Source organism: Rhincodon typus, chromosome 9 (genome assembly GCF_021869965.1).
Source record: "Rhincodon typus isolate 14 chromosome 9, sRhiTyp1.1, whole genome shotgun sequence".
NCBI classification, from domain to species: domain Eukaryota; kingdom Metazoa; phylum Chordata; class Chondrichthyes; order Orectolobiformes; family Rhincodontidae; genus Rhincodon; species Rhincodon typus.
The window spans coordinates 37,987,234-38,011,663 of NC_063340.1; the positions used below are offsets into that span (position 1 = coordinate 37,987,234).

The 24,430-nt window shown below is 38.7% G+C and overlaps 2 protein-coding genes across 4 annotated transcripts in view; one reads left to right on the plus strand and one right to left on the minus strand.

Annotated features, from left to right (window-relative positions):
• The window catches only part of pus10 (pseudouridine synthase 10), a 65,003-nt gene that overhangs the window by 21,122 nt on the left and 19,451 nt on the right, over nt 1-24,430 (plus strand). For all 3 annotated transcript variants that reach the window (XM_048601304.1, XM_048601303.1, XM_048601305.1), the window contains exons 5-12: nt 1,017-1,051; nt 7,240-7,351; nt 7,784-7,845; nt 10,993-11,038; nt 14,853-14,917; nt 16,957-17,042; nt 21,084-21,209; nt 22,448-22,504. In XM_048601304.1, coding sequence (XP_048457261.1) covers nt 1,017-1,051; nt 7,240-7,351; nt 7,784-7,845; nt 10,993-11,038; nt 14,853-14,917; nt 16,957-17,042; nt 21,084-21,209; nt 22,448-22,504 — 589 coding nt within the window. The remainder of the gene's footprint in view (nt 1-1,016; nt 1,052-7,239; nt 7,352-7,783; nt 7,846-10,992; nt 11,039-14,852; nt 14,918-16,956; nt 17,043-21,083; nt 21,210-22,447; nt 22,505-24,430) is intronic.
• LOC109918749 (ATP synthase subunit epsilon, mitochondrial-like) lies at nt 20,288-20,449 on the minus strand. Its single transcript, XM_020518692.2, has one exon. The coding sequence runs from the start codon at nt 20,447-20,449 to the stop codon at nt 20,288-20,290; it is 162 nt and encodes a 53-aa protein (XP_020374281.1).

Consider the following 24,430-nt stretch of genomic DNA (forward strand, 5'->3'; position numbering starts at 1 on the left):
TCATCCAGCCCTGCACCTTGTTGTCTCATATGTCAATGTTTTGTTTGTGTTGCACATTTCTCTTTTAATTCCATCTTGTGCGCGTGATTTTGCTCCTCTTCCTCTACAACACTCCATCTTCACCCACTGAATTACTCTGTATTATATTAGGAATTAGAACTGTCCAGTACCCTATTTGTACAGTATGTACTTTATTTAACATGCTTGATTAAGGTACGGAAAATTGTAATTTGGACAGGCAAATATGAGAGAGGTTTCTGGCCAGTCAGTGAAGAGAAAAGAGAAGAGAGAAAATCTCAGCCTACAAAGGGAAAATACTGGAATATAACTGTCAAGTAAAACAAAAGTAATCAACATGTATGTTTAATGCGATACAGGTGGAAAAAGACTTGAGTTGCAGTGATGTCTGTGGAAATGTTATAACATGGGTGGGAGTGGTCTTGGAAGCAAAATGTTTGAAATCCTTGGGCTAGGGCATGGTCTTCTAAAATGTGGTAGGCTGTTGACCTAGAAGAAAGAGCCTTGCTGTATATCTGGTTAACTTATACCTGATCCAAATGTGCTTGATGCTGATACAAAACAGAACCATGTTGCAGATCCTATCACTTCGTGAAATTATTCTCCAGTCCCACAAAAGCTCTGGTTAAAGCCTTTTGTATGTTCATAAAATATAATAATAATTAATCATTAATAAATCAGGGATTCAACGTGAACAAAATGATAATTATAGATAGAAATTTAGATGTGCCATAAAGCTTAAGAATATTGTTGCTATTTCTAGTGAAGTTAATTTCCTAAAGTCGTTTTTGAGCAGGTTTGGAATGTCAGTTACTATAAATCAAATGTGTGATGTTCACTTCCTGTCTTGTTTCATGCTTTGTTGAGGGAGCTGTGACTTGTATTTCATGTGATGTACTTAGACATTCGGTCACAGGTATCAGGAAATCTTAACTCATTTCAATTGTTTACACTTGTTTTCTTCCTTTTGTCTTTGGGTGTGTCCATCTGCCTAATAGCATGCCACGTGGTTGCTGGTAAAACAGGAAGTAGGGTAAGTAATTATTCTAGGTAATTATTTTCTTTGTGCTTGTTTTGCAATAATTAAATACTTCATCTGAAACTGCTTTCATTTTCAAAGAACCTATTCTTTGAAATTGCATGGCACTGTAAAAACTTGCTAAAGCTTTTGTGTAATTGAAGATCATCTTATTTAAGAAACTTTATTTTTTCACTGTCTTTTTAACTTCTGTCACCAATTTTGTCTTAATATATGATTTAACCACTTTCTACTTTAACCCTGCACCTTCCAATCTCCTGTCCTTCATTTAAACCAGTGAAAATGAAATTTGACAGACAACTAATTTTTCTGATTTCAGGTACCAAGTATGATGTTGCTTTTACATAGCCACATGGAACAGAAAGACTTAAATACTGTTCAATCTTTGGTATCTTGAGAGATAATTAAAGCTTTCATAATTTGTCAAAATGTCAGTTTTGTTTTTTGTGGAATTCCTAAAACGTTTTCCCAAAGAAAGATGAAGCATATTCGTGGTTTATTGTTATTGACGAACTGGAGACCTTTTGAAATGTTTGAGCACTTCTCGCTGTAAGATAGATCTGTTTTAAAAAGGTCTCAAACCATGTTAAATCCACTGTCAAGTCACTGACTGTGTTGTAATGGGCCACTGTCCTTCTCAGATTAATATTTGTAAAGAATGACTCCTCAAATCCTACGCATTTTCACAATTCCTAATTTAAAGGTTCTCTTAGATCATAGAATCCCTACAGTGTGGAAACAGGCCCTTTGGCCCAACAAGTGGGCACACCGACCGTCAGAGCATCCCACCCAGACCCATCCCACATAACCCACACATCCCTGAACACTATGGGCAATTTAGCACGGCCAATCCACCTAGCCTGCACATCTTTGGACTGTGGGAGGAAACTGGAGCACCTGGAGGAAACCCAAGCAGACACGGGGAGAATGTGCGAACTCCACACAGACAGTTACCTGAGGGTGGAATTGAACCCATGTCCCTGGTGCTGTGAAGCAGCAGTGCTAACCACTGAGCCACTGTGCTGCCCTGTTTCTCTTCTGTTGAAAGTCCTACCAATTCCCTTTTCTTGATACAATGGGACTCTTTATGGTACATTGAGACTAACAATGTCTTTTTGCTGCATTTTACCTGATATAAACCAAGCTTTGTGGCTGAGATTGGTTGCTTCATGTAAGTTTTTTTTTGTCTCTGCGGTCTGCTTGAGAGTTGTGGACCTCTCAAATGATTTTTAAGTTTTGAAAATAAATTTTAACCATGGGATATTACTTTTCAAAGGAAATTGCTCGTAACAGGTAAGGGGAAAAGTAGGAAACTAAAACTGAGTAATTTGGTAAAGGTTCGGATATTGAATTATTTCATATTTGGAGCTCAAGTCAATTTGCCATATTTTTCAAATTAATGAGCAAAATGACAATTTTTGTTGTTGATCATTTGAGGAAATTATTAACTTTATAATATATTGCATTTTTTATTCTTTTGAAAAGCAGCTGTACACTTTGGACAATTTGTTATAATAGGAGTATTGTTTTGGCTTTGTGCGGTTATTATATGATGCATGATGTGTGTCATTGAGACATGTCATTTTGAATGCTGGGGTTTGAACTCAGTAGTTGCATGTTTTAATTGAACCACTAGGTGGCACTCACTTCTGACAAGTAAAGTGAAGGGACTTTCCTTAAAGAAAGCACCGCAGATAAAAACAAAGTTCTAAGCCACACAAAAACTTTGCATACCTTTGCTTGACAGTTGGAAATACATTTTCTGTAACTTCTGTTATCATTCTATAGATAGTTAAGGACATAACCAACTAAAGAAATCCAATTCTGTTTTGTTTTTGTGTTTCCTACCTTTAGCTAAGAGGTTACGGGGGTCTTGGATATCATCTCTTCTGTGGCTTTTCCTTTACAGTTTTGTTTTCTCTTGGAGTAAAAGTCAGGACCACATCTAATATCTCTGAATGGGATGTTGTGCTGCTCCATAGACTTGAGCATTGTGAAATTGTATAGTGCAGGAAAGAGTTTCAAAATATTAATCATGCCTGAGATTCAGATGTAATCTTTCATTGATTGTTCACAACTTCAGTTGTTAGCTTCCTAACTAGCTGAGTAAATATTTTTGAAAAGAAGTATTTTTTTTGATGCAATGAACAATCACAAGGCATTTCAGTGAACAATAATTTGGAAGGCTTAAGGCAAGTGAGAAAGGTATAGTAAATGTGGAAGGTGGCAATTATAAGTTCTTTCTCAGGATGTGGGTGTCCCTCGCTCAGTGAACACTTATTGCTATCCCTAATTATCCTTGATAAGGTGGTGGTGAGCTCTCATCTTGAATGGTGTAGGTGCGTCCATGGTACTGTTAGGGAGGGAGTTTCAGAATTTTGACCAAGTGACAAAAAAGGAACAGTGATATTTTTCCAAGTCAGAATGATGTGTGGCTGGAGGGGAATTTGCAAGTGGTGGTGATCTCATCTATCTGCTGCCCATGTTGTCCTAGGTGGTAGAGTTTACAGGTTTGGAAAGCGTAGTTGAAATGGTTTTGGTTAAATGCTACTGTGCATCTTGTAGATGGTACATTGGCGTAGCAACTACATTATGGTGAAAGGAATCAATGCTTTAAGGTGTTGGAAAAAGTGCCAGTGAAATGAGTAACCTTGTCTAAAATGTTCCAGACTTCTTGGGTAATGTTGGAGCTGCACTCATCTAGATCATCACGCTCCTGAATTGTGTCTTGAAATGGTGGGCAGGCTTTGGGAAATCAGGAGATTAATTATTCACCACAGAATTCTCAGCCTTCTCTTGTAGACACAGTATTCATAATGACTTGTCCAGTTCAGCCCCAGGACGTTGATAGTGGGGGATTCCGTGAAGGTTAGATATTCGCTTGTGCATATTATCATTGCCTGGCACTTGTATGAATATCACCTGCCACTTATCACTCCAACCCTGAATATTGTCCAGGCCTCCTTACATATGGACACCGACTACTTCAGTATCCAAAGAGTCACCAAAGGGATAGTTTTTGAGGACACATGCAAGAAGTCAGAGAGATAAAAATGTAATAAGTCGGGGAGAGAAAGAGAAAGGAGGCCGCTGTCTGTGGCCTGGAGAAGATAAGGTGTTTAGCAGATAAATACAGATTAAAAACATTTCGAAATAATGCAGTGATGGATAATTAATTTTGCTTTGCAAATGTTAACCTAGGTCTTTTCCCTCAGGTGGGGGAGTTCAAAAGTAGGGGCTATATTTTTAAGGTGAGAGGAGAAAGATTTCAAAAGAACATGAGGGGCAACATTTTTACACAGAGAATGGTTCGTTTGTGGAACAACCTACCAGAGAAAGTGGTGGATGCAGGTACACTTACAACGTTTAAAAGACATTTGAATAAGTACATGAATAGGAAAGGTTTGGAGGGATATGGGCCAAGCGCAGGCAGATGGGACTAGTTTAGTTTGGGAACATGGTCGGTGTAGACTGGTTGGACTGAACGGTCTGTTTCTATGCTGTATGACCCAATGAGAGTGACATGACCAGCAGTATTGTCAGAGCAGATTTGCAAATGGCTCTGCATTTAATGAGTCATAGTACAATATTTCTTTTTATAGGGCTACAAATGAAGAAGTAAAACTTAAAACTTTCTGGCTGTATTCAACTAATAATTAACATGAAAATGGCTGCTTGTTGGGAATATAGTGTGAGTGGATGCAGTTTTGATCTTTATTTCATTCACAAAGGCTAGATAATGGTTTATTAACATTGAAAGTCAGTAATATGTGATACAGAGGCTCTCAATAGAAACAGGATCCTTTAAACAAGCATTCAGGAAAAAATCTGATTTAGATTTGCACGTATTAGCTAGCACAGGGACAAGGTAGGGGAGGAATAGTGAGCAGTCAACCTTGAATAAATGTTTTGCTTTCAATGCAGCAGCCTAAAGGGTGAGGTTCTACTGTTCTGCGCAAAATCCATTTGACTGTTAACTAAAATGGGGTTCTTTTTAAGATTTCAAAAAATGTTTATTTTGTGTATTTAATTACTCGTGGTAATTTTCAGTAGTATCATTTCCTGCATTTTTATAACTTAGTTAAACACTGATAAATAACCTGTTTCCTCAAGATGCCAATGAAAGCAATTTAGTTTTGCTGCACTTTCTCTGTCTCCATTCACTTTGTCCCCCCTTTCATTCACTCCCTCTATTCCATCTCCTTTCATTTTAACTTCTGTTATTTCTTGTTAAAAAATTTCCTATACATCTGATTTATCCTATTCAAAGCACTTCCTTTTACAAAAAAATTATCAAGTTAAAATGTTTTTTGGTGCCATGTTTATTCCTGGTTACTGCTGTCCATTTTGGAGATAGGAACAAATGTTGAAGAATGAATTTTTAATTTCAATTTGTTGAATTATTAGTAGCTTACTAATAGTAATTTGACAAAATCATGTCAATTTTTAGTGCGAATTTAGGAATGGATTGCCCCTGAAGTCTGGCATTAGCTGGACCATTCTCCTAAAGCAGTTTGAAGTCATGTGTGACACATGTAAAATTTCAAGAACTAGAAATCCGGTTTCCTCTTTCTATAAATAAACATGTATTGTGCAGCTTTGTGAAGAAATCAAAACCCTTTACCTCGATTCCACAAAGATTAGTTTCAGCAATGAGTTGGGGCTTTTGAAAGGAAATGGAGAAACAAGCTGACTCAAAAAAAAATCGAGGAATTACAGGACAATGAATCATCAAGTGAGAAAATGTGGAACAAGTAAAAGTCACTTAGTTTAAGAAGCCCATTTGTTTTCACTGGTATTTATTTAATTTTTATTGTGCCTGTACCCAACCTGTTAACTAAATTTATTATTTTATTCCACCAGCAGGATTATAAAACCAGGGAAATGCTCGATCAATGATCCTGCTGTTAGGGTAAAGGAGCTGGGTCTGGTTCTATGAAGAATGCTCAGCTGCCAAAATCTGAACTAAACAGATGCCAATAATGCCATTCTACAGTTTATTCAGTTCTAGTTGACATCTAGTTTTTGCATAAAACCTCCAGCAAAGTTTCTCCTCAATGTTTTCAGTAAATCTCTAAAACTGCTATCAAATCATATATCATAATAAATGTTCACGACTTACTAACACCTTTCAAAGGAAAGTTTTTATAATCCTCAGATCTGTTTATAACCAGATGCACATCTAACTTGTTCAGACTTAAATAACTGTCGTAATGTTAATTGCTTTACTGGGCTGTCTGTCACCCTATTCATTTTTTTTGAGGATGTGAAGAAGATGGAGTAAAAATGGAAAACAAAATACAAATTACTCAATTTCAACATTTCAAACCATTTCTTCCTCATGTTCTGCCCAATGAAAACAAATGCCATAGTAAGAGCAAAACTTACTTGGATCATTGTCTGAACCGTGAGATTACAACAATAGCAGCAAAAACAGAATTTGTTGGAGAAACTCAGAAGATCTGGCAGCATCTGTGGAGGGAAAGCAGAGTTAACATTTCAGTCCAGTAACCTTTCAGAACTGAGAATACAAATTTTGATTTCCTTTATTATAGTTTTGAAAGTTTAAGTTAAATTGTTCATTCAAGCATTAAGGGTGGTTTCCATATCCAGTTTGTAGAATGGGATGTGCAAAAAGCCCTGGGAATTTTTTTTAATGTAGCTTGGAGTTTAGAACTGTCTAATTTATGTGTACGATGGAGATAAAATATTTAATACACACAAGTTTTGTTGTAATTTTGACACTGCAAGTATTATAAGACATCATTATTTGTCAAGGTTTTTGTGTAACTGGAGCGCTCATGTGGTTTGTATGCAGAATCTTGAGTGTGCTACTGTTATAACAGTTCCAGCTGTAGGTTTACTCTATAACCTGAAATGTTTCTGAGATGAAATAGTAAATTAGCTTCTCCTTGGTTATGGGGTGTAAATTAAAATCCAGGCTTACTGTGCATTGCAAAGCCTGGCAATTTAATTTTTCATTTAGATTTGATCACAAGTTTATGCCTAAAACGGTTGCACAATTTCCTTTACTAATAATTTTTAATGTTACTATAATCACTGCACCTGAAACCATACAATCCTAGTTTTCCAAGTTCTAATGCTATTCTGGTCATTTAAGTTTACTGCATAACATGAGATTTGGAGGAGATTTTAAGTATGAAACTCTTCTTGTTTAACAGACAACTGGGAAATGTTTTAATGAAGGATGATATTTTACAACTTAAAGAAGTCTACAAGTGGATAACTCATCCTCTGCTTTCTGAGGAACTGGGTGTGCCTGTGGATGGGAAGGTGCAGTATTTGCTCCACAATTTCAAGATGATCTTAGGCAATGTTTATTTTTATTACAATTGCAGTTTCATAATTCAACATGTTAGAATGTGGAAATGTAGTGCAATGCATTAGAAGGGTTTATTTTTAGAATTATTTTACTAGAACTACTGAAACGCTAAATTGGTTGCCTTTTTAAGAAATAAAATCTTATTGACGTATAAGAATATTTGTGAATTGCCCATATTTTGAAGGAAAAATGGATGCAAAACACGTAACTACTTTATATTATATTCTTTTCAATTAGAAATAAGCTGGTTTTGTTTTTTTGATAAATAATTCTAGCATTTGGTTACTTTCTTGAAATGGTCAGACAGAAACTTTTAGCTAAACTACACAATTGCCATATCAATTTATTTACTGGAGGATAAACTGCCTTTGTTTCAATGCTAGAGCTTATTTGAAGTAAGTGTGGTTTTCGCACACCCTGAAACAGATGGGGATTGCCACTTTCTGTAAGTTGCCCTATTTATTATTTTCCTACTTGTTGAATGCTAATACATTTTTAATAGTTTATTTATATATAACCAACTTAATGTCAGTAGCAAATTGTCACTTGTGAAATATGAATGAATAAATTATGCTTTCTTTTGTTATCAGTACAGTATTAAGTTTCTAGAATTGTCAAAAGAACTTGATTTTCACTTTTTTTAATTGTGTTGTATCAGTTTTCATTCTTGACAAAAATGAAATCCTTTGAGAAAATATGCAGTAAAGAATGTGTTTTTAGCCCAGTGTCTCCTATTTTAAATGAGTTTGTGCAGTCACAACCCAGAAGTGAATACTCAAATCATTACCTAAATTTATGAACAAGAATATTCTGAGCACTACTTGTGAACACTGCTTTCTAACTTTCTCCAATCTGAATGATTACTGTTTTGCCCTGATCTCTATTTCCATTCCTTAGACGATTGTTTTCCATTCACTTATTTGTCCTCAATTCCACACATCCTAACCTTTGTCATGAACTTTCTGTGTGGCATCTTATCAAACAGGGTTTGATAAGTATATGGCATACTACATTCTCCTTGCATGTGCTTCCCATGATAGAATTCTTAACCTTTTGGAGCCCATGCTTTTTTTTTTAATTCTTTTCTCTAATTTTTTGTGTACACTTCTTATTATTCCAGCATTATATAGTTAAACTATTTTACATTTCCCGAGTTCTGTTCTGTCTCCCATTTTGTACATGAAGACAACATTAGCCAACCCTTGTTCTCTGACACTAGTCCCTCATCTGTAAATCTCCTGTACGTATAAAACAACGTAGCTGCTACCTGCTCTGTGGTTTGAGTCTGCCTGAGTTCAAACTATTTTGACTTGGAGAATTGCCCTCTTAGTTTTGCTACTTTGTCAATGATTCTTCTCCCTCTCTCTAACTTAATTGGATTAATAGAGTCATACAGCATGAAAATAGACCCTTTGGTCCAACTAGTCCACGCCGATTGTGTTTCCAAACTAAACTAGTCCCACCTGCCTGTGCTTGGCTTATACCCGTACAAAACTTTCCTATTCATGTACTTACCTAAATGTCTTTTAAATGTTGTACCTGTATCTGCATCCACCACTTCTTCTGGTATTTCATTCCACACATGAACCATTCTCTGTGGGGAAAAAAAATGTTGTCTCTCATGTCCTTCTTAAAAATTTTCTCCTCTCATCTTAAAAATATGCCCCATAGTTTCTCTCATGCTCAGGAAAATACCTTGCTATTCACCTTATCTATGCCCCTCTTAATTTTTTTACACCTAAATAAGGTCATCCTTCAACCTCCTACGCCTGAGTTTAAACAGTGCAAGCATATCCAGCCTATTTTTATAACTCAAAGCCTCCATTCCGGGCAGTAACCTCTTAAATCTTTTCTGAACCCTCTTCAATTCAGTAATATTTTTCCTACAGCAGGGTGATCTGAACTGCTCAGTATTACAGAAAAGACTTCATCATCGTCCTGTATAACCTCAAGATGACATCAAACTCCGATACTCCAAGGACTGAACAATGAAGGCAAATGTGTTAAATGCCTTCTTAACCACCCTGAATACCTGTGACACAAATTTCAAAGAATTATATACCTGAACCCTTAGGTGTTTCTGTTCTACAACACCACCGAGGACCCTACCATTAATTGTATAAGCCTTGCCCTGGTTTGTTTTACCAAAATGCAATACTTTACATTTCTCCAAATTAAACTCCATCTGCCACTCCTCAGCCCATTGTCTGCTATATCGCAAATTTTGGTGTCATCTGCAAATTTACTAACTGCTATATTCTCATCCAAATCATTTATATAAATGACAAATAAAAGTGGACTGATGCCTGCGGAACACCACTGGTGACAGACCTCCAGTCCAAGAACCAACCCTCTATCATCACCCTCTGCCTTCTACCGTCAAACCAATTTTGTATCCAATTAGTGAGCTCACCTGAATCCCAGGTAATCTAACATAACCTACCATGCAGAACCTTTTGAAAGACTGGAGTTGAACCTGGGTTCCAGGCACTGTGAGGCAGCACTGATCCACCATTCCATCTCAGGTAGATATGTTTTAAAAAAGTTATAAATAAATTCATAACTTTTACATGTTAGAAGTACCACCCTTTTATAAAAGAAAAGGACCCTTTCCTGCCCTTGCAGCCTCCCTCTGTCTCCCAATATGCTTTGCAGCCCAATAGAAGTGTCAAGCTTTCAGACCCTTTTGGGTTTCAATCTCTGAAAACACAAGATACCGGAACGTGGATGTTCCCAGCTATGTTAACATTTATTGTTTATCCTTAATCTCCAGAGCTTGGCATAGGTGTCAAGAGTGGCCATGGGTGGAAGGAGGGTTAGACCTTGGTATGGGAGACATGAGGAGGACCTCTCAAACTTATTTTCAAGATGCTTCCTCATGCAGATTATGTTTCATGGCAACCCTGTTGTACCGAGAATTACAACCCTTTAAAAAATGTGGTCTGCCTCAATGAAAATTGTGGAGGAGTAGGTCACATCTATTGCTACAGTGGGACTGGCCAGGATGGACTGTAGGGTGCAGGTTGGCAACCTGAACTAGCTCCGTACTCTTAACAGCCCTAGTGAAAAATCGAAAATCCCTTGAATGGAGCAGGAAATGTTCATGGCTATGCAAGAAGATTTAAGGGACTACACATCCAAATGAAAGGCTGTGCATAATGGGGGGAAAGCATTCGGGACATTGGTATAAATGAGCTGCAACAATTATTGGTGTGAATACATGCATATTTGTAATTCTAGATAAAACACTTCCCTAAATATCCTCTGTACCGTGTTTTCCTGCTGTTATAGTTAACTGTGGATAAGGAAGTGAGCCATTGTACTTCTCCAGTCTGTAAAATGACTTGCAACATCATGTCCAATAATACCATGCTAGTTTGAAATTTGAATTACTTGAGATAAAAGAAAACTGGAAAGTCAATGTGTGTCCTTTTTGAAATCAAGATTCTGCTGACGTTGAACACTTCAGATTGGGTGACTAGAATTCAGTGTTTTAAATATAATGCTGCCTTGTAGAAAAGAAAATATAAATTCGAGCTTTAAAGTTATGCTCTTGTTAGAATTTTCATAGTTGTTTTTATTATTAATCCAGGGCCACTGCATGTCGAGAGTGCTTTAGACCAACAAAAAACAAACAGGTATTTTTATAACGATTTTTAATGTTTGGCCTAAATTAATTTGAAAGCTTTTTGTAAGTTATACTTTTGTTTAGATAGCATCCTATTCATCACTCAAAATGCACAGGGCAGCAGGTGATTCGGCCCTTGAAAACCCCAAATGGCCTGGGCAGTTTCAGTCACAGGATTGACTGAACATGGGAAACTCGCCTTGTAAGTAGACTGGAGGGAAAGGGTGAGGAACTGTTCCGATGTATCAGCAGCAAACTCAGTCAAGAAACAACCACTGACTGGCCAAGCTGCAAACGGCTAGGTGAGTAAGAGTTGGCAGTGCGAGATCCGTGGGGGAACAAGATCCAGAAGTGCGAGGCCAAGAGCCGAGATCTAGGAGCAGTAGTGAAGAGGACCAGGAACCAGGGCCAGTAGTGGCCTGTTTGCCAAGGTAGCCATCTGCCTGAGGGGCCAGGGGTGTTGGAGGAAGGAGGAGGCTGCAAGGGGACTTGGGGGAACAGGGAGGCTGCAATGTGGGATGGAAGGTACTAAAGGAAGAACAGTTTCAAACCTGTCAACAAAGCAACACTGCCACATTGGAGCTAGAAAGACTTGGAATCACTGGGCTAATGGATTACTTGCAAGTGAATGTAGTGTATCTAACTGAAGGTTACGTATGTTCAGGAGCTATAGGGGGAAAATGTAGTGGCTGTTGTTGTAATAAACACTCTTTCAGTTGTTAAGTTGAAATCTGAGATTTCAATGTGAGAGGCAGTAAAAAGGGAAGTAACTGCCTGGTTGAAATATTCCAGCTTTGTGCAAATGCAATGGAAATATAGTAGCTATTATCTTATCAGTATGTGGAAGGTATGTTTAGGGTGATGGCTCTTCGTGTGCAGAAATATGTGTCAGTTATTTTATGCCTGTTGTACTATTGCTTTGTGCCAAATTAAATATGTGGTGTCTGAAAGTTAGTACTCCTTTATGACTTGTGACTTCAAGTTTAATGGAGTCAATAGTATTGAGGATACTGATGAATTATTTTTGTGTAGGTCCAAGTATCCCAAATGTAAAAGGAAAAGATGATGCAACTATGTGACTGTGTCACCTAATAAAGAGAGAATGAAAATTTAGCCCAGAAAATCAAAAGGTTGTCTTCAAGAGCCCTCATTTTTTTGAGGGTGTAGTTGGGATATTTTATATCCTGATTCAAGTGTTCAGTAGTGAAATTGCTGGTCTCATATTTTGCAATTACTGACTCTGATTCATTGCTTTCATTTAGAAGTAATGTTTCAGTTCGAATGAAGGGGAATACACCAAATAGTCATTCCATCTCCCTTTAGAAGACATCTTGTAAGTGTTTTTGGAGACATAGCCTTAGCTGCCCTGCTTGTTCTCAAGGAAGAACACTGTAACTTAGGATAATTCATAGCTTGCTCCCACATTGTAGGGATTCTGTTTGGCCCATCGAGTCCATAGCAATCTTCTGAAGAGCATTCCATGCAGACCCAACCCCCTACTCTATCCCTGTAACCCTGTATTTCCCATGGTTAATTCACCTAGCCTACACATCCTTGGACACTAAGGGCAATTTAGCATGGCCAGTCCACGTAACCTGCATGTCTTTGGACTGTGGGAGGAAACCGGAGCACCTGGAGAAAATCCGCAGAGACATGGGGAGAATGTGCAAACTCAACGCAGACAGTCTTACGAGGGTGGAATTGAACCAGGGTCCCTGGTACTATGAGGCAGCAGTGCTAACCACTGAGCCACTGTGCTGCCCATTTTATGGGTTATTTGGCTATTTGTCATTAATCAGAAGGATTTGGTATAGATTCAGACAAATTAAAACAGAATCTAGCTTTACTCTTCAAATCTTAATGTGCAACCTACCCTGGAATTCAGAATTTTTAACTGAGTTTCAGTTTGTTTGACATATGTAAAGTCTTCTTTAATGAGCTTTTACTAACTATTGGCCATAGTAGCAAATCTTGATATTTAAAGAGGTAAACAGAAAACGCATGAATAGGAATATCTGAAGTAACAGAGAAGTACTTGGAATGTAAATTAATTTAATCTGAACATCAAAGAAAAAGGAAATTTGTTTCAGCGTAGATCCCAAACTTTGTTGCACAGGCTAGTGGAGTGAGAAGATGTCAAAGTGTGTCGAAGCTAGCTGATTGCAATGAAATTTTGTTTTAATTGTTTTAGTTGGATTGAAGCAATTGTATTATTTGAGTGAGTGATTTAAGTCACTTTATTAGTGATGTCCAACTTGCTTTGTCAATGTTTTCTGAAAATAACAGATATCTTGAGTGAAGGACAACTTGTGTTTACATTTCATTTTTAAGGTGGTAAAAAAATCCCAAGATTTCAGAGGAAATTATTGAACAAAACTTGACATTAAGAGTGAAAAGGAGATTTTAGAACAGGTGAGACATGGGCGTAATGGAGCTTCTCAGTGGAGGAGAGAGTATAGGGAAGGGACATTTTGAGAAAGATATCTCCAAAGCTTATGGTCCAGGCACCAAAGGGACCCTTGTCACTGCTGGAGTGATTTTAAAAACCACTGATGCCCAAAATATCAAAATTAGAGGCGTGTAGAGATTTTCGAGGTTTGTGAGACTGGAGGAGGTTACTTAGTTATGGTTGGGCTTTGAAGATAAGGATGCGAATGCCAAAATCAAGAAATTGCCATGCAAGGAGCCAATGTGGGTCAGCAGGCACAGGAGTAATGAATTTCTTGCAAGTTAGGATATAGGTCATGGAATTTGGAATGGGCACAGGTTTATGGAGGATGGAAAAGGGATGACTAGTCCTGGGCACATTCAAATAGTCAAGTCTAGAAGTGTCAAAAGCACAGAAATTTTCTGTAGCAGTTGAACGGTGATGGATTAAGTTCGGCAAAGTTATAGAGTGGGAATGGTCAGTTTTAATGATGCGTGAATGCGTGAAACAACTCCAGGAAGATTTATTTTGGCTTGGAGTAACAAGCTGAGAAAGATATGAGATCATTGTGTATGCTGTGGGAGGAAGAAGAGCTCCCAAATGGCATGTTACAGGTGGACCTCATCCACAGTGAGAGCTTGTTTGAGAGGTGAATCCCCATTTTATTGTGGTGGGATTCAACTAGTGGCAATGTTAGAAATTTCAGTGGCTCTAAATTTATTCTGTGTCCAGTCCTGGAACTTACTTTTTTTCCCATTATTTATCAAAACTAGATAAAGAAGAGAGGACTGCCACAGAAAAGATTAAGTTCAGAAAATGGGTAATTTCAGTGGTTTGGAAGTGTATGAATCACAAATCAACTGGATTGAAAAACCTGACTGCACAGTAGGCCAGCAGTGAGGGATGAATTGACACTGAAGTTGAGGTTGGGATAAAAGGGGAAAGGAGAGCGATGTTGGAAAGACCAGGGAGAAAAGCAATGTGGTTATTAAAATGTACCTGACCTCTACTTCTTGGCCTTTTCAACTTTCTGCTATATTTGTGTGAATCGTACACAGTGAAGTAGAAAATTTGTTGGCATTATGCCTGTGTATGGTGCAGACCTGCTCACTATGTTGGAATTGTGCACCCTGTGGGAACAGTCTCTCCTTGGAGGTTGCAGTGGAACTTTGTGTGATGCAGTATGTGAAGAATGCCACAGAGATTGCCCGAAAGTCCCAACAAATTATTTCTGTGGATTAGAGACTAATCGTAAATTGGGCTTGATTGCTAAGTAATTTGACTTGTTAGTAATGTTGTGCTGTAAAGTGAACATATGATGTAATGAATCTTGCCACATCCTGGACATACACCTACATTTCTAAGAACCAATTATAACGGATGTTTCTCTTTTCAGTCCGTATTCACTAGAATGGCAGTGATGAAAGCTTTGGAGAAGATAAAAGATGGTGACTTCCTTCAGTGAGTGCAGATTAGTGTCTTTTCCCCCAAATGTATTTTATATATTTCCTGGTAAATATTTTCTGTACATAATTATGATAGAGATAAATTCATGATGTGTATTAGGTTATATTCTGAGGAAAACCTCAGGCACTAGGAAAAGTACAAACACAAATAATTTAATTAAATAGAGTTATAATAGATGGAACCAAAACTTGCAGCGCAAGATCTATGAAATAGATTACGGGCTTGAATCTAGTGATGGACCAGGAATCAAAATTGCAAAACTGAAGTTTAGTAAAAGATCATACAAATTTCATCAATAGCCTTCTACAGGATTGCAATCCACTTCCTGCTCTATACACAAAGGACTTGGTAAAAATCGGTATGTTATCACTGCGTTCATTCAGCTGCTTTGCCTGGCATTCAGTCTTGGATAAACTGAAAGGAAACCAAAAACAGAAATTGCTGGAAAACGCAACATGTCTGGTAGCGTCTGTGGAGAGAAATTGAAGTTAACGTTTCTGATATAATGACCCTTCTTCTGAACCAGGAAAGGTTGGTATTTATGCAGAAGATGGGGTGGGAATAAACAATAGGTGGAGACAGACCCCAAAAAGAGAGAACAGCAGTAGGACAGACAAAAGAGTGTTAACGATCAGCATAGGAGAATTAATAGCTGCTAATGGGGACTATTAGTAGCTAACGGTGTGTTGTGTGTGGTAGCAGCCAAGTGATGACCAGGCCTGGTGTGTGGGAGTTGGGGTAAGGACATGGGAAAAGGTGCTTCAAGCCCTAAAATTGCTGAACTGAATATTGATTCCAGAAGGCTGTAGAGTTCCCAAGCGGAAAGTGAGATGTTGTCCTTCCTGCTTGTGCTGAGCTTCGCTGGAGCACTGCAGCAAGCCTGAGACGGAGATGTTGGCCTGGGAACTCGGCAGTGTGTTAAAGTGGAAGTGAAGCTCAGGGTCTTTTTTTGTAGCCAGGACATAGATGTTCTGCAAAGCAGTCACCCAGTCTGTGTTTCATTTCCCCAGTGTAAAGGAAACCACACTGTGAGCAGCGAATGCAGTAGACGAGATTGAGTGAAGTGCAGGTAAAGCACTGCTTCACCTGGAAGGTGTGTTTGGTCCCTTGGATACTGAGGAGGGAGGAAGTAAACGGGCAAGTGTTAAACCTTCTGTGATTGTAGGGGAAGGTGCTGTGGGCCTGTGTTGGAAGTGAAAGAGAAGTGGACCAGGGTGTCCCGGAAGGGAACAGTCCCTGCAAAAGGCTGACAAGGAAGGGGAGGAGAATATATATCTGGTGGTGGCATCCCACTGGAGGTGGTGGAAATGGCGACTAACGATCCTCTGGATGTAGATGCTGATGGGATGGTAGGTGAGAACAAGAGGGACCCTATTGCTGTTGTGGGAGGGAAGAGAAGGGGTAAGGGTGGAAGAGTGGGAGATGGGTCAGATCTGGCTGGGGGCCCTGTCAACTACGCTGCTGGAGAAATCCTGTTTAGAGGAAGAAGGTGGACATTTTGGAGGCTCCTTTGTCAAAGTTGGCATCATCTGATGGTAGCACCTTTTGCTTCTGAGTCATATGGTTCTGGTTTCAAGTCCTCGACTAGGACATGACGATGTCAGCAACAACCTGTATCTTGCACATTTAACTTAGTGAAAACAACCCAACGTGCTTCTTACAAATATTATTAAACAAAACATGACACAGAGCCGTATTAGAAGATATTAAGTCAAATGATCAAAAGCTTGATCAGGAAGTGATTTTAAGGAATGTCTTAAAGGAGAAAAGTGAGGTACAGAGGGTGGGAGGAAATTCTAGAGCTTTAGGCAACTGAAAGCATGGTCACCAGTCATGAAGTGATCAAAATCAAGGTTGCTCAGGAGGCCAGAATTAGATAAGTGCAGAAAAGATGCATTTAAGGGTGAGATCTTATAGTTGAAATTGTTTTGAAGAGTAATTTATAGATATGAGTTATAATATATCTGTTGTTCTAATGAAATGTTGATGTACCTTTTAAATCTCACATTCATTGTGCTTTGATCTTTTGACAGACAGTTTCCTCATCAGCTTGAACCACCTAAAAGCTCCTGTGTTGTTCAGGAAATTCAGTGCTCTCACAATTCAATCTATGTGGCAGGTAAGATGTTGCAACAATTATTTTTTAAATTGCCTGTTCTGGTTGTGATTTGCAAATCCGTGTTTAAAACATTGCGGTCATCGGACATCTGTAGCTTATGACAATGCTGTTAACCACTTTTAACTTTAGAAAATTAGCCTAACATAGCTTTTAAATTGCTGTTGCTGTGCCCACAGGTCATTTTTTAAAAATATATTCATTCATAGGACGTAGGCACGATTGGCTAGGTCAGCACTTGTTGCCTATCCCTAATTGCAAAGAGGGCTGTTAAGGGTTAACGACATTGTTGTGGGTCTTGAGTCGCAAGTAAGCCAGACCAGGTGAGGATTTCCTTCCATAAAGTGAACAGTTGGGTTTTGTGCTAGTTGACCTGGTCAGTTTGAGGCTGGCTTTTAGTCCAAATTTTTATTGAATTCAAACATTATCACCCACCATGGTGAGATTCTGTATAGAAAAGATCCACCAGTAAGGCAAAACTGGTAAACCACTATCAACGTAAAATGTAAGACTTCCAAATGTAAAATGTAAAAGTTTTTAGCCTTTTTGTTTAAATCACCTGATCTTCCATTCTGCCAGCAGCCACAAACACCTCTTAATCATTGGGACTTCTGCTCCTATCTGTCCAAGAAGGCTCTCTACTACCCTTGCAACCCAGTTTCCTTGTCAGACTGTGGCCTGTTCTCTCATGTTGAGATTCTTTGTGTTACCCCCGTCAGCATGTCTACTATAAATCCTCTCGGCTGTATGTGGCCTTTTCCTCCTGATTGTATCTCCTGAATCAGTACTAAAATTGCATTTTCTACTTGTCCACTGTTGTAAACCCTGTTGCCTATCTGTGGCCTTACTTCTTGTCCCTGATTTTGGATATTTAGATAGTTCTTATATTTTCCTTTTAGACTTGACTGCTTATCCCACTGTTGTGGCCACCGCAGTCGTCTGATGCTGCTGGCTGGTATCCATGAGCCTATTTCGGCAAGTGATCCCCAAACAAGATTGCTTTTTCATGTTCTTCACAATCAGGCCGTGTACTGGTATTTATTTTCTGAGCTTTTAAGTCTTCCCCTCTGTTTTCAATTTTTAGTGCTCATGGCTATGCAATTTACATGGTGCTTCATTAGCAACACCTTCTCCCACATTCTGAATTTGCAAATTCACACCTTGTCCCCACTACCTGTGAGAAATGCAGCTTTAAAGTCTGATTCCCACATCGTGAAAGTTTTCCCATCATGTCCATAACTTTTCCTGGCCCTTTCCACTCCTGTGTTCTCTCTCTTATAATAAACTGTGTCACCTGATCTGAAATCTCCCCGAGATTGTCTGCAATATCTCCAAGCTCCACGTTTTTGTGATGCCTCAGCTTTAATGAATGTTTTTTTTTCTACCAGTATCTAACGTGTTTAGATGTGTGTAAAAAAAGAACTCAGGCTGATTGTTATGCCTTCTAGTGCCAGAGTGTTATCATGAAGTATTGAAGGTAATTTAAATTCCAATCATACCATGATTGGGTTGGGCTGTGCCTCCCAACTATCTGTAAGAAGTTTTCTTTGCATTTACTGCCCATGCCAGTCCAGTTTGTAACTTACAGTTCAGCTGATCTGCCAGTATTTTTGTGCAACATTTAGTGAATTATTGCATAGCTTCTTTCACATGAGCCATTGCCAAACAGAGTTCTCTGTGGCAGTATGCATTACAGTAATGTTTAAGTTCTCATACATGTCCTGAACTTTGTCAGTCACGACCTCCATTACCTGTTAAGATTTATTGCTGATCCAAGGCAATTTTTCCATAACTTTATCCATTATCGTTAATTTATCCTTACTATTATGGTGGATTTGCTAAATCTGATCACCATATTCTACAAAATTATAGATAAGTGTTCTGATCTTTGTCCCACATCTTCAGGTCCATGCCTATTACTTAATTTAATTCCTGGGCAAAAGAAACATTTACAACTGGGCATGGTGGTGTCTTAAAGTATTGAATATATGTATCATTTTGCAACGTGATCTATTCTACAATGGTTTCACATTCTTTATCCATAACACTGGCGTCCTTTAACAGCGCAGGTGGGACTGGAACCTGGACCTTCTGGCCCAGAGGTAGGGACACTGTGCCACAAGAACTCAACTCTTTTTTTATTTTTAGTCAACCTGCTCACACATGTCACAACATCTCTGGAACAGGTGGGACTTGAACCCAAGTCTTCCAGCTTACTAGTAGGGACACTGTAACAGTGCCACAAGAGCCCCCATGAGCCCAGCTTTTTTGATACCGCTGCTAATTCACCTAAATAATCAAGTAGGGGCAGTGCAACAATGACCAAAATCGAAAAAGATGGGAAGACAAATAAAGGGCTAAATGAAAATGGTGTTGGAGGGGGACTGAACCCATCCCTCTTTTGCAAAAATATTTTTAATCAACCTGACCAGATGTTTTATGACATACCTCTAGAGTTCATAGAATCATAGAATCCCTACAGTTGGTGGGGCTTGATCTAGGATCCTCTGTCCCAAAGGTAGAGACACCACCTCTGTGCCACAAGGGACCTGAACACAGCTCTACTTTTGTTTTAACAATCCCACCACCAAATCACCCATTCACCCAGTTAAAGGATCAATTAACAAGCACTATGCACCAGGGCAGTGCAACAACAGCAAAGGGGAATGGTAAAGAAAGAGAAGAGACTAAATCAAAATGCGGAGGTGCTGTGTTAGGGTGACTGGGGTGGACAAAGTCAGAAGTCACACAACACTGGATTACAATCCAACGGGCTGATTTGAAAGCTTGAGATTTCAGATCGCTTGAAAAATTGAGATTTCAAACAAACCAGTTGGACTGTAATCTGGTGTCCGGTGACTTGTGACTAAATCAAAATGGGATTGGAAGGGGAAATAATGCAGCCCAGCCCCTACAGTGCACATCTCTCCCTAAATGCCTCGAGGGTTTTGGTGGACAGTGCATGCTCCCTCTCTAAGGACACCAAGAGTGAACATAGCTGCAGAAGTAGGGCAGGCACTCGGGAACAATGATCTTCACCATGGCCTGCTGTCTAGACCTGTTAATGGCTTCTTTAGCCTGACCAAGGAACCCAGCTCTTTTCTATAAAATAGTATCTCTTTTAGTTAGCGTTTGGCCAGTTTTGCAGATATGGCCTTCAAATGGGTTCATCAATAATCTTTCAGGATGGTGGGTCAAAGCGTTCTCACCTTTATAAGTTCATGTCCATAGAAGTTGTTCAGATCATGTTACTCTTTTTTTTTGTTTGGCTTGTTGGCTTTGACTTTTATATCTGCTGCTTTTTTGGCCTCTGCTTGGAATTGGAGTTTTAAAGCAGTTCTGTCAGCTTGTGCACCGATTTGAGAGTACTGAATGTAACTAAGACTCATCTGTCTCCAGAAAAGCACCATCTTGCCTTGAGTCCTCTCTCTGACTCCGATATGAATCTAGTTCTTCTTTTTCTTTTAATAAAGCACCAGCAATTTAACCAGTCAACTAATTAAGCAACAAATGGTGTCCACTGATACCCCCTTGATGGTTTCATATCAACCTATTCAGAGATGTTATTACCAACTTCTGGACTTGAACTCGAGCGTTGCCTGCTTTGAATCAATTCTGCGGCTATTCCGTTTGAGCGTTGGGCTATCTTGTGGTGCAGTGGTAGTGTCCCTGCCTCTGGATTGAGAGGCCTGGGTTCAAGACCGCCTACTCCAGAGGTGTCAAGTAATGTCTCTGAACAGGGATGATCAGAAAAGTAGGTTAAATTTTTAAAAAGCTTCTGTTTGAGCCTTAGAGCTTTTGTGGCTCAGAGGTGTGTCCCTATCTCTGGGTCAGGGGCCCTAGGTTCAAATACCACCCATCTGTTCTAAAACCTAGCACTCTAGTATGTAAAAAAAGGTAATAGGTTCTTTACCTTGCTTCATTTGAATGTTGTACTTTGACATTACATGTACTGTTGTTAGTCTGCTCAGTCATAAATGCATCAAATACCCCACATATGGAGAGTGAAAAGAACTAAAAAGTGGATACCTATGTTTTTCTTAGGCAGATATAACAAGTTCTCCAGGAGCCTACCACAGACTCCTTGGGTAATAGACGGAGAAAGAAAAATGGAGTCTTCAGTGGAAGAACTTATAGGAGAGCCGCTGAAAAAAATGTTTAAAGTAGATAGTAAGTTACTTGAATAAAATAAAATTCTTTTTTGCATTTCTGTGCCTTTTGACGACAATATAAGACTTGCCATGGTCCAAGTTTGTGACATGAAGTATTCCAAAGCTAAATGTTTGCGATGTGGTGCACTGAAGATGGAAAACACAAAATGCTAGACTTCTAAATATTGAAGAATTTAGTACTAAAACTAAGAATTTTGATGTAATATGAAACTTTACAATAGAGAAATCAGACAATATTATAGCCTGTGGAAATATGATTGATGCTTCACTGGAGATAGTGCGATCTGAAATAACAGATTTGTTTTCATTTAAAAGAAACTGTTTGCTTATCTCTGCTGCTGCAATTTTGCTGTTCAATGAAGTTTCACTTTGTCCATGTTTGCCTGAATGCATGTTCTTCTCAACACTTTATGTGACTAATTTTGTCGTTATGACATATATACAAGTATTGCATTTGTCTGTACAGAAAAAGAAGCGAGTCCCCATTAAGTTTGCTCACGCTCATAATGCCCAGACCACCATAACTAAACATTTTCTAACCCATTGCTGGGATACAGTATCCTGGAGAAGTATTAAACCCAGAGCCAGTGGCTGGTGATGGTAGGGAATCTTGATAATTCCTCTCCAACCTTAAGTAATCAAAACCAGCCCAGATCATCGTGTTGACCATGTGTCTCTTAGCTGTAAATCCATTTAACTTTAATATGATGCAATCTCAGGCAAGAACTGGTCTAGCTCTCAAAGTCTTGTGCATAAGCCTGAAAAATATTACAGAGACTCCAGAGGCAGCAATCAAGTGATTACAAGCACAGCAAACAACACAAAAAGAAATCCTTCTATTCTAGTAAGCCAGGCAGCCTTGTAAATCTCTTCTTATGTTTACAATGTAAGTTTTCCATGAGTTACAGGGCAAAAGAAAATGAAATGTGAAAGATCTGTTCCCATGTTAAATGCCATTTAATTCAAAATAATTTTCAACCCCTAATTTTGCCACAGAGTAATCAGCTAAAATATATTTGATGCCAGTGTTACGTAGTAAAAGTATTCTTTGGAATTCCTTTCTCCCACTTTCTGTTTAATTCATCTTAAGTTTATCCTTTTAAAAAAATGTTTCTGTTGTCATTCATCTAGTTAGATTATTGAGCATTAATGTAATAAATTAATAATTGTCATTTAACACTTAAAATATTAATTTGTATAGTTTTATCATCCAAAGAACATCCTTTATACCTGCAGGTTTAAACTTTTCCTCTTCAGGAAGAGAAGATGTTGACGTCAGAGCCTTGGGAAATGGTAATTATGTTTCAGCTTCTTCTGATGTGTCTTAATCTAAATGTTCCACAGTGTTCGTTTGGACTATGATTTTAAGTTTAAATATGTATACTGTTTCAGAAATTATTATTTTTTAAAATCTGTACACATTGCAATAGTGCTTTTTAGCACACAGAAATATGTTAAAACAACAGGAATTTGTAATTACGTGGAGGAAGAAAAAGGGTGTTCTTTTGCTTTTTCCTAAACCTTTTCACCCTCCAATAATTTATTCTTACTGTGCTAAAGAGAAGCTGGTTAACTGGTGAGTATCTGGTAAGAGGTTAAGGTCATTAAGGTTCAAAATAGTACAGCAGCTGGTTATCGGGTAATAAAATATATAAAAGCATACTTAATCTAAAGTTGAATGCATTTGTTGAGGTAATGGAACACATTAAGGATGGCAGGAGAGGGGATGCATCACAGTTGCAGTTTATGGGAGTCCCTAATGCCAGTTTGTTTCAGAGCAAATGGGTCTGCAGCTGGTGTTTGAAGTTTGTGCAGTGTCAGTTCAGACTTGACGATTGGTCATTGAACTATAGACCCTGTGATGCAGCAGGAACCAGCAGGTCACTTGGATTGTTTTTGCTAGGAGGTAGTTGCACCTCTTGGGGTTGGATCATCTGATTTGATCAGTATTCAGGGATAGGAGAGTGTAACTGTGAGTGAGGCAGCTAAAGGGACCCAGAGGGCAGGAGTGCATAAGTCCCAGCCGTTGCAATTGTCCAACAGGCTTGAGGTTCTTTCAGCTCATCTGGCCGAATGAGAGGGCCATAGGGCGGAATGCACTAACTGACCGTGGTACAGGAAACTACTCAAGAGTGAGGAGTAAGTAGGAATGTGGAAGTAGCAGTAGGGGACAGTATAATAAGGAGGCAATTGACACTGTTCTCTGCAGCAAAGACTGAGATTTCAGATGGTTGTGTTGGTTGGCTGGGGCTAGAGTTCAGGATGTCTGCTCAGGGCCAGAGAAGAACTTTGAGTAAACAGGGGAGGATCCAATCATTATAGTCCACCTAGGTACCAATAACATAGGCAGGACAAAGAAGGAAGGTCTGCAAAGTCAGTATGCGGACTAGGTGCCAAATTAAGAGGTAGAACCTCAAAGTTCAGAATCTCTGCATTATTACCTGAGTCACGTGTAAATTGGATAGAGGAAATCAGGTTAGAGAGATGAATGTGTGGCTCAAGTATGAAAGAGGTTGGTTCCGATCCACAGGCACCAGGACTATGGCAAGTGGAATCTATTCTGATGGGTCAATCTCTATCTGAACCATGCTGGAGCTGGTGTTCTTGCCAACTGCAGAAGTAGAAGTCTAAGAGAGAGTTTTAAACTGATAAGTGGAAGCAAGAAATCAAATTTGAGAGAGGTGGTAATTCAGAGAAGAGCCAAGGTCAAAGAGAAAGGTATTAATGTAGGAAATCATAAATAGATTGTGACAGGATAGGGTGGAAAATATGAATCCATGTCAGACAACAGGTGAGACTAGAATTTGCAGAGAGTAAAAGGGTAAAACTAAAATCTTTATATCTGAATGCACTTGGCATTTGAAACAAAACAGCTGAATTTATGATCTCAGCTGATGTTAGTACTAGACAAGTCAGATTCCAGACAGAAACTTGGATTGATCGATCATATTTTTATTTATTTTAGTTTAAATGAAGTGGTCTGTTGCAGACACCTAAGCTGCTATGCTGTAAAGTTTGCTTTAACACTAAAACTGAAGTTCATTCCATGAGAAGTGAAGATAAAATAATATGATCCATACTACCTATTTATTGTACAGATTCAAAGACTTTTAAACACTTAGTACAAGTATGACCCCACTAATCCTAAAACACTCCTTTTTAAATTGAAAAGAAATAAAACAACTTCTATGTGCAAATGTTTGAATGCACTTGTTGAAG

What these genes read in the sequence shown, in the direction of transcription:
- LOC109918749 (XM_020518692.2), bottom strand. Translation starts at nt 20,449, where the DNA reads ATGGTGCTTTTCTGGAGACAGATGAGTCTTAGTTACATTCAGTACTCT.